This window comes from Mandrillus leucophaeus, unplaced genomic scaffold (genome assembly GCF_000951045.1).
Source record: "Mandrillus leucophaeus isolate KB7577 unplaced genomic scaffold, Mleu.le_1.0 Scaffold508, whole genome shotgun sequence".
NCBI lineage: Eukaryota > Metazoa > Chordata > Mammalia > Primates > Cercopithecidae > Mandrillus > Mandrillus leucophaeus.
Genome location: NW_012105453.1, coordinates 1,675,255 through 1,685,047, shown reverse-complemented (window position 1 = coordinate 1,685,047; position 9,793 = coordinate 1,675,255). Strand labels below are relative to the sequence as shown.

Here is a 9,793-nt window from a genome sequence, read left to right as displayed (position 1 = left end):
CAGAATGGATTCCTACTCAACCTGGAAGTACAGCCTTAATTCAATGCCTCTTAGGAGAGTTGGAATTTATTTCCACTTTGAAAAGCAAATCCTAGCAGGGTAGATTTTCATGAACCAATATAAAAGCTATTCCTTAGACCACATTTTCAAAAACCAGAGATGGGGCCAAAAGGTGAGGCTGTATCATGAGCCACTTGGGAACAGAGTGGGGCCGTTCTGGGCCCTCTGGCTGTGGCTGCAGAGAGCGAGACAGCGAGACACAGGGTGCTCACCCTGTAGGGAGGCTGAGTTTTCTATTATGATTCCTGCCTCAGTCCAGCAAGCATCAAGTTTACTTGTCAAGTTTTCACCAGCCTACCACCGGTCTTTTGACAGCTCTTCCCCAGAGATGCTCAAGGAAGAACGAAGGCTTGAAAGTAGTGTTTTCATCAACTTGCCCCGTTCAGTTGTTAAGGTTTGCACACTCAAATGCCAGTGGGATCGGGGCATGTCACATAAATGCACAGGGCAGTGGGGAAGCTTCTGGGATCTCTGGATCGCCTCTTCCCCCACACCTTCAAAGTCCTGAGCTCAGGAACCCACTGCTTTTTTTGTTTGTTTGTTTGTTTGCTTAAAGGTGATAAAGAAGAGAGGCACAGGGAAGAGAAATATGTTGGGAGAGACCCCTTCTCTCTACCTTCATGAAGGGGAAATTTCTAGTTTACCTGTTGGGGTTTCCTATTCGGAAAGGTCTTCTATGTGGAGTGAGGAAGGTGGTGCAACCCCATGACTTGGGCCTCAAAGGTTGATTCTCACAGGACCTCCTGTGGCAGGGACCCCAGAGAAGCAGCAAATTCCATCCATTGCCCCTGTCACCTTTCCCATCCTCCGAACGTCAAGGGAGCTGGTCCTTGGGAAGAGCTGCTATGCTGAGGGATGGGTTACAGAGGGTGCCCTTCCAGCGACCCTAGATGAACTTGGGGAAGGGGCGGCAGCCTTCCGGGCCCGTTCCCCCAGCGTGCGTGTTCACCCGACCGCCCCTGACCACCCCTAACGGGTCGCTGGCCACCGGGCTGTTGTCCTCGGCGCTCGGGAGCTCCTGTGAGCAGGAGGCCGGGGCCGGGGTCATCCGGGCCCGGGGCTTCAGCACGTTCAGGGGGTCCCGCTCCGAGTCGTCCTCGGCGCTCCGGGTGTGCCGCCGTGGTCTGGGGGTGTTGAAGTGGATGAGGGGGATCTCGTTCCTCCGGGACAGGAACTGGGAGTAGGGGGGTGGGTTCATGCCTGGCAGGAAGGCCCTCTTCGCCCGGCCCAGACTGACCAGAAAGTGATGCTGAGGAGAGTGGTAGACGTCGTAGCCGTTCTCCAGCGTCCAGTGTCGGAACCTGCAGTTCTCCGGGTTGAAATAGTGCTGGAAGGGCAAGAGCGAGCCACGTGAAGGCTGGCCCGTGGGGGCCCACCCACCCCCCACTCCTCCTGGGGCCACACGCTTGTGCCAGCCGGCCTGAAGCCCTGAAGGGCTGAGGGTGTTGAGCCTTCACCCCTTTGTTCCCTGCTGGGGTCAAGTGGTTCTGATTAATGCTCAAGCCCTGACTATAGTTCCCCCTTTCAGAGACTAGACTACTGGGGCCTGCGCTTACTGCCTGGAGGCCCGGGCTGGCCTGGCCTGTGGTTTTCCTGGGGTAGGCACCACCTCCTCCTTCCCGCCCTCTACCTATTCCAAGTCTCTGCTGGCTGAAAATTGGCTTGGGTTTGTCTCCTTGCTGGAGAAAGGAGAGTGGATGGAGTTTGTAGGGTCAAACATGAATGAGGGCACTGAGGGGACTGGAGACATGAACTTTGCTGACAGATGAGCTGGGTTTGAATCCTCTACCACTAGTACTGGGTTTTACTGAGTGCTCCACAGAGGCCTTCGCATGTTATTTCTTTTTTTTTTTTTTTTTTTTTGAGACAGAGTCTCGCTGTGTGGCCCAGGCTGGAGTGCAGTGGCCGGATCTCAGCTCACTGCAAGCTCCGCCTCCCGGGTTCACGCCATTCTCCTGCCTCAGCTTCCCGAGTAGCTGGGACCACAGGCGCCCGTCACCTCGCCCGGCTAGTTTTTTTTTTTTTTTTTGTATTTTTAGTAGAGACGGGGTTTCACCGTGTTAGCCAGGATGGTCTCGATCTCCTGACCTCGTGATCCGCCCGCCTCGGCCTCCCAAAGTGCTGGGATTACAGGCTTGAGCCACCGCGCTCGGCCTGCATGTTATTTCTTTTAATCCTCAAACTCCACAAAGTAAGCAGTTTACAGACCAGGACTGTCTACGTGCCTAGATGGGTTCAAGAGATGTTTAGTTAGTTACCTATATTTCAACAGTTGTTCAACTGATTTTTTTTTTTTCCCTACTCTAGCCAGACACTATTGTAGGGGCTGGGATGCAGCAGAAAGCAAAACAGAAAGTCTCTGTTCTTGTGGAGTTTCTCGTGGGCAAGAGGGGTGGTAAGAGAATCCTGAGATAAGCAGTCCTACTATTTGACTATCTCAAAATCCTCGAAGAGAGGCCAACAGCCTTTAGTTTGGGAAATCCTTTGCTTACCAATCCGAACGAATAGCGATCATAATTGGGGCAGGGGTTATTAATTAAAAATCTTTAACTGGAGGGAGATTCACAGGTCACGTGGTCTATTCCACTTCACTTTTTCCAAGTGAAAATGCTGAAGTTTGGAGAAGTGAGGAGATTTACCTAAAGTCACAGCTAGTCCCAGAACCAAGAAGACACCAATGGCTTTTCACCCTTTTCTAATGCACTTTACAACGTGAATTGACATGACTCGAGGACCTGCGACTACATACCAGGGCCTGTGCTAGATCCAAAAATGGGTTCCAGTGGGCAGTGCAGACTAGGGGCTGAGAGCCTGGGATCTGGAGCCAGAGTGCCTAAGTTCAAACCCCAGCTATTAAACCTGAGCATTCAATACCTGGACCGCATGAAGCATCAGTGGAAACAGGTCACCAGGGTACACTGCATATGGAATTGTTAAGCTAGAAAGTCTATGTCCTGTCAAAGAAATTAGGTTAATTGTTTGCATATGGTGACCAACACAAAAAAGAAACTCACTGATCCAAAAATGTTGCCTCTGAAATCCATGCAGAGGTATCTTCTGCTCATCACACCTATAATCACCACAAAGCCAGCATCCTCTGATCTGATCATCAGGGCACCTATGGAGAAAACCAGGCAGGGGAGACTCATTGAGCATCCAGTTCCCACCTTCAAGCACCTCCTGAAAACCCACCTTCATGAAACCTCCCTGGATTGACTTTTAAGGGTGATGATGACTTCCACACCCCTAAATTCAGCCTCATTTCTACATATTCAGCATTGCTTCTGACATTCTCTCTTGCCCCCAGCACGTATACAGTCATTCACCTCCTGCTTCATCTTGCTGCCTGTATGGGGCACTCTGAGCTCCTGGCATTCTTCTACCTGTGCTGAACACATGTTTCTCTCTCTCTACCTATTTTCCCTTTTGCCTTACTAATGCCTTTGAATGTTTGTGGTGATAGTTACATTCTTCCATGCCTTCTATTTTGTGATTTTTAAATCTATGCTGAGATGTCTTTCAAGGATCCAGCTTGTCCACAGAGTCTGATTCTCCACCTGGATGTCTGTGTAATCGTCTAATACTAATCAGTCAACACCCAGTATGTGTACAGAACGGTGTTAGAGTTGATCTCCCTCTTCCTTCTCTACTTATTGAAGTCACTCATTCTTCAAGACCAGGCTCAGGCGTCACCATCTCTATGAAGCCTTTCCTCATCTTTCCATTCAAAATCAGTTGTTCTTTCTTCTCAGCTCCTCAGGACAATGCCTTCGCCTCTATTACAGCATGTATTCCATTTACCTTGCTTTAACTGAGTTTACCTATCTAGCGCCTTCCTTAGAGTGAGCTACTTAGGAGCAGAGGGTATAACTGTTTATGTTGAATCAATACCAGTGATGGATGGAATTTTCTTCTTGGGCTTTTCTTGGGTTGGTTGTCATTTTCTCACTTGGTGGTGACCCCTCCAGGTACAGTCCCTCATAGACTTTCAGTGTCCCCTCTCAAGAGCTAGTCTCCGACAAGAGTCTGAAAGCCATTCACATGACCTACCTCTTAAGTAATTGATAACGGCTTTAAGTGTGCTTTCTGTTTTGTGGCAAAGGCACAATTAGACCATATACTAGTGTAACATGAGTGGTAATTCAGCAAGACTTCTCCCCCAAATGTTGTTTAATTACCTGACATCTTCTGTTAAAAATCATTACTTTAGGTCTTTGGGGCCACTTCCGGTTGCCTATCACAGAAATTTCCAGCTGCATCTCATCTGACCTCACAGCCCCCAGGGAGGCAGCTAGACTCCCATGCAGGGATTCAAATTCCTCTTCTGCAACTGTAGCTTGGAGAGGTTGTGAATGCCCAATGTCTGTGCCTAGCAAGTGATGGAGCCTCCTAGGGGTTATTGAAAGCCCAAAGCTCCTCTGCCATCCCACGCAGGCTCAATACAAGGACCTTTGAGGAAAATAAGCAGCAATAATTCGATACTAGCTCAGCAGAAATCATGATAGGGGCTGAAATTGGAATGACATGGAACAGAGGGAATGAGAGTGGAGACAAGCCCCAGAAAGGTGAGAAAGGAAGAGGGCCAAAGAGAGAAGTTAATTTGTTTGAAAGTTTGGCTGAGGAGAAACTTGAGGGAAGCTTCCAGAAGGTGGACTGGGGTATGACAGGCACAAAGGATGCTTAAATTCCTCCACAGTGGTGTCTGCCTATGTGTCTCAAATGTATGGCTAGTTTTGTGGTAAACCTTTGGAGAAACATAAGGAACGTGAAAGAAATGATTTTTGTTCTGGAGACTTTTCAGTCTAATTGGGAAAAAATTACATTTAGTAATGGTCTTTGAGTGGTTGCACTCTAAGCACTTTACATATTTTAAATTCTCAAAACAAATGTTACATTGTTAGTACTAATTATTATTAGTAGCCGTAGTAGTAGTAGTAGCAGCAGCAATATCCTAATTAAGTGATAAGGAAACTAAGGCAGGATTGAAACTCAGGTCAGAGACATCTTCCTACTATGCGGTAGCAAGCCTCCAGCAGAAATCACGAAGAGTCTGAGAAGACAACATCAAATGCTAAAATACATGCTGCAGGCAGTGAGGACAAGGAGTCACGGCACCGCTGAGGGCTCAGGGAAGAGGCACTGAGCCAGGTGCCAAGAACTGGGGAACTTGGATTTTGGTCCCAACTGTGCCACTTGCTGACCTTGCAGCCTTGGGCAACTTACTGCTCTAGCCTCAGTTTCCTCAGCTGTGAAATAGAACAATAGCTGTCCTGCCTACTTCATAGGGTGATGATCAAATGGGATAATGGTGGTAAAAGTGACTCGAAAGTGTCGCACGAACAGAGGACATCACGTGGCGTCTTCTGACCTGCTGTTTATGCCGGGCCCAGGCCTTGACAGGCGTGCTGGCCTGATGCTTGGGGTCAGTGTGGGCAGTGCGTATGGCTCATGTGGTCCCGGTCTCCAGAGCCAGTCCCCCTAGAAAACCTCTGGCAGTGGCTGAGGAACTGTGAACAGCTGGTACAGAGGGACACAGACTCTTCCGTCAAACAGTGTGAGTCAATGTGAAAGTGTAGAAAACGTGAGAGTCACGGTTTCTTTCCTTTGCGCTTTCGAAAGGCATCTTTCCGCAGTCTGCACAGATTCACGGGAGAATTTTGCAGAAGGAAGGCACAAACCACTGACTGCCGGAGCCCCCCGCCCCGCCTGTTGGAGCTGAGCAGGCTGAATGGACTTTGCCTTCAATGACGGAGCTGTCTGCATGCGTGTGACCTTGGAAGAGCGTGGGATTTGGGGTCAAGATGTCCTCTAGGTCTTTTACTCCCTGTCTGACCTTCAGCCAGTGATTTAAGTTCTTTAACTCTCGTTTTTTCACATATAAAATGAGGATGGCAGAAACATTTACTTACCTCATTTGGTCCTCTTGAAGACATAATGAGATAATGTTTTTATCTTTTAGAAAGTACTTCCTAAATGCTAGTAAGTTTCACTATGACCGCTTTGCCTCAACCTCTGCTTATACAAGTAGGAAATTATCTACTCCGTTCTACTCTTGTGGCCAGTAAGTGATAAATAAGATGATAGCAGTGAAGTGCTTTGAGCACCTCAAAATAAAAATGTATGAAGAAGGCGTAAGGAGCCCAACGGGAACTCAGCTTCAAGTAAAGAAAGTTCCTGTGGGGAAGATGGAGGAAGTGAAAATGTCAGGATCTAGGACGTGATATTACCAGGGGCAATAAACATCTCTGTCTTGCTGGTTCCATATAATGAGGATAAAGGGGAGTCAGAGGATGGCCTTGTTCATGAAACAGGTGATAGGGACATCAGAGGGGTACCTGGCAGCAGCGCTTGTGAGTCCCAAGGGAGCTTGAAGAATCTGGTAGGCAGGAGATAATTTCATTTTGTCAAGTCCAATGACCCAAAGATGGGTCGTGCACTCAACTCTTAAGAATTTCTTACAGCAAAATAATAAGAGGAACCAGAATTCACTAGAAATGGATAATTAGGAGTGGAAAAAATACCCCTCACATTTTAGGTTTCCGTCAGTGTAAAAACATTGCTTAACAGTCACTGATGAGGTCATTACAATCCTTCACCAGACATTTAATTAGTTGTGATTCTTATCTACGTGCATTAATCTTTCCTCTTTCTTTTTACGTAACTTTTTTTTTTTTTTTTTTTTTGAGACGGAGTCTCGCTCTGTCGCCCAGGCTAGAGCACAGTGGTGTGATCTCAGCTCACTGCAACCTCCGCCTCCTGGGTTCAAGCAATTCTCCTGCCTCAGCCTCCCAAGTAGCTGGGATTACAGGCACGCACCACCACGCCCAGCTAATTTTTGTATTTTTAGTAGAGACAGGGTTTCCCCATGTTGGCCAGGCTGGTCTTTAACCCCTGACTTCAAGTGATTCTCCTGCCGTGGCCTCCCGAGGTGCTGGGATTATATGCATGAGCCACACCACACCTGGCCTCTTTTGGGTAACTTTTAATTGTATTGTGTAATTTTTTTCCTGCACGTTTTTCCCCCCATAATACAAGTGACAACTGATTGAACAGTACAAAAAGTTATCTACATAGACTAGGAAAAGCAGATCTCTCTCCCACTCCCCTGACCCTAAGTTCCCCTCCCTGTATTCGCGTTTAACTCTTTAAAGATGCAACGTTTAGCTAGTGCCTGTGTCTAAGAAAACAAAACCGTATTTCTGTTTTTAAAGATCTGAAGTCAGTTCCATTTGTTTTGCTGCCTCTCAATCCTTTTATCAGATCCCTTGGGGCCTGATACGAGGTGGGTTTTCAAGGAAAAGGTCTACAGTTCAGACTGCCAGCCCAGGAGGTCAACTCTTCACACTCACTCCCCACCGTAGCCAGCCTGTTCTGTTCTACCCTAATTCTTGTTCAGGAGGAAATGTCTTTAAGGAGTTCTTTTCAGCAATGGGATTCCAGGATTCGAGACAAGTTGTGTAAACACTCTCTAGTTGGATGCCGCCCTTTCCATCTAAGAGAATCAAAATAATTTACCATCATCTACTATTCTGCATTTTAAATCACATAGAGTCTTGAATTAGAGTGGCCACTCCATGAGAGGCGCAAAGTCGCGTTTCCTAAAAGTCTGGTAGTGAGCTGACTGACAAGGCAGGATGACAGACCACAAGGTCCTTGAGGGGTTGTGTCTTACTTTTCAGTCACAGAGCTTGATAGAATGCCAGGCACATTGTAGATCCTGTTAAATATCCATTGAATAAAATGAACAACACTTTGGGTTCATCAAGTATATCCAGATTTAATTGAAATTTTTGCCACGAGACTCAAACTTGGTTTCCAAGATGTTGACTCCTGAGTCTTACTATATCCTCTAGAGTTCTGGAACCTGTTTGGTATTTGGAGAGAACTTTTCTCTCTCCTTTTATCTCCTATCAATATGCATCTAGCACTTGAGGAGGTTTAAACTCTCAATTCCGCATTCATATATCTTGCAACTTAATTTTGCATGTTATATATCTTGCAACCAGGTTTAAGGACCTTTGGTTCCTAGAAGAATAAATGCCTCACACACAGCAAGGTCACAGCAAAAATAATTAACTTATTACAACAATAAAAGGCAAATCATAATTCCTATGTTTTCTTTAGTTAGAGATTGTCTAACTAATTTTTCTTTCCCTTAATTTGAGCTATATTGGATCAGTTTGCATTTTTGTGTATCCTTAGAGGTATTTTCACATATTTTCTTAAAATAGAAGATCCAGTCTTTTTCAATATCCCTGCTCCCACCACATTACCCCTTATATAGGTGCGCACAAAGTGGTTCTCATTTGAATCATTGCTAATGGATTGATTATTGTGGATTGTGATCCAATTCTCCACAAATCTGATCTTTAAAAACATTCCAGTTGTCTCACGTTGCCAATGAGTTTCTAACTAGCTTGACTTGCTACTGACTGGACACCTCTCAGTTCCACGGAGAAGAATCACCAATGCGTACTGGGTACCGGGGTACCTGAGTATCTGAAACAGCCTTTAAACCTGTTAAAGTTTAAAGGTTGGATGGATGGATGCGTGGACAAATGAATGGGTGGATGGGTTGTATACTTGGCCATTCTCACCAAGACAACGTTCCTGGACAGTCTGTGTTTAATACATTTTTCCAAGAATTTGTATAAGGCCAGAATTGGAAAGAGCCCCCAGATTTATCTATTACAATCTGGGTATGACCCGGGAATCTTCTTTCCAACCTGCCTAGTTAACCCAGCCTGAAGTCCAGAAGCTGAACCTTAGTGTCTGTTGATCTGCCTGGCTTCTTTTTCTTTTAGACTCCTTGTTTTTCTTTCAGTACATTTTCTGAATCTTTTGATGGGGCAAAGGGAATATGGCTCCTACTGTGGGAAGGGTTTTAGTTTAAACAAAAAGTATGCATGTTAGAAAAACCAGCAAATACTAATTAGGAGAGTGACAGAATCTTCCCCTAAGATTTAAATACACACACACACACACACACACACACACAGACAATAAGTGGTTCCTGGGCAGAAAGCTTGGAGGGTTGGATTAGCCCTCCAGTCTAGTCCCCAACCTCCCCAAGCCCCCTGTAGATGGACAACAGGGGCGCACCCCTTCTTCCCAGCCTGAAGTCCTACTCACTGTAGATGGTCTGATGGGGTGCGCCATCCACGTGGCCATTCTTGTGGATCTGCAGGTGGTAGCTGTTCCTGGCTGTGGCTGTGTACAGGTGGATCAGGCCACCCCAGCTGGAGCCGAGCAATGGGGAGGCATTGGGATAGGCTCTGATGACGCTCATGCTGCAGACGCTGCACAAGGCACAGACCCAGAGCCTGAGGCGGGCCCCCAACATCACGCCCTGCTCTGAGTGGCTGGTGCTGAGATTGAAACCTGACACTCCTGTCGGGACTCTCCTGGCCCAGGCCTCACTGGCCTTTTCCTTCTCCCTTGCAAGTAGTTGGTGTGAGGATCCTAGACTGAATTCCCTCCTTTTTGCCATCAGACTTTTAAAGGGTAGCAGTGTGACATCAAACAGGAAAAACTCCACTGTCCACATCCTCTGTGTTGTAATCAGCCCATTGAAAGAGAGTGCAGAGACCCCGGAGGCGCACGGAAGGCACGTCGGTTCCAGACACACACACCCCCCTCAATTTCAAGCCAACGCTCCAAAAAAATGAATGACGCGTGGGCAAAAGTTATCTGCCGCTCTGGGCTGTCTGTTGACCTGTCCCACGTCCATCAG

The 9,793-nt window shown here is 47.0% G+C and overlaps 1 protein-coding gene across 1 annotated transcript; it reads right to left on the bottom strand.

Moving 5' to 3' along the window:
- Positions 1 to 251: 251 nt before the first annotated feature.
- On the bottom strand, positions 252 to 9,542 carry FGF23 (fibroblast growth factor 23). Its single transcript, XM_011996289.1, has 3 exons — positions 9,193 to 9,542; positions 3,075 to 3,178; positions 252 to 1,387 (listed from the first exon to the last, which is right to left on the bottom strand). Exons 1-3 carry the CDS (start codon positions 9,401 to 9,403, stop codon positions 947 to 949), a joined length of 756 nt encoding a protein of 251 aa, XP_011851679.1. The 5' UTR covers positions 9,404 to 9,542; the 3' UTR covers positions 252 to 946.
- Positions 9,543 to 9,793: the final 251 nt, after the last annotated feature.

What these genes read in the sequence shown, in the direction of transcription:
- FGF23 (XM_011996289.1), bottom strand. Translation starts at nt 9,403, where the DNA reads ATGTTGGGGGCCCGCCTCAGGCTCTGGGTCTGTGCCTTGTGCAGCGTC. An exon ending in ACCCCATCAGACCATCTACA is followed by an intron (nt 3,179 to 9,192) that starts GTGAGTAGGACT and finishes TTTTCTCCATAG; the next exon opens with GTGCCCTGATGATCAGATCA. An exon ending in GAGGCAACATTTTTGGATCA is followed by an intron (nt 1,388 to 3,074) that starts GTGAGTTTCTTT and finishes TTGCCCTTCCAG; the next exon opens with CACTATTTCAACCCGGAGAA.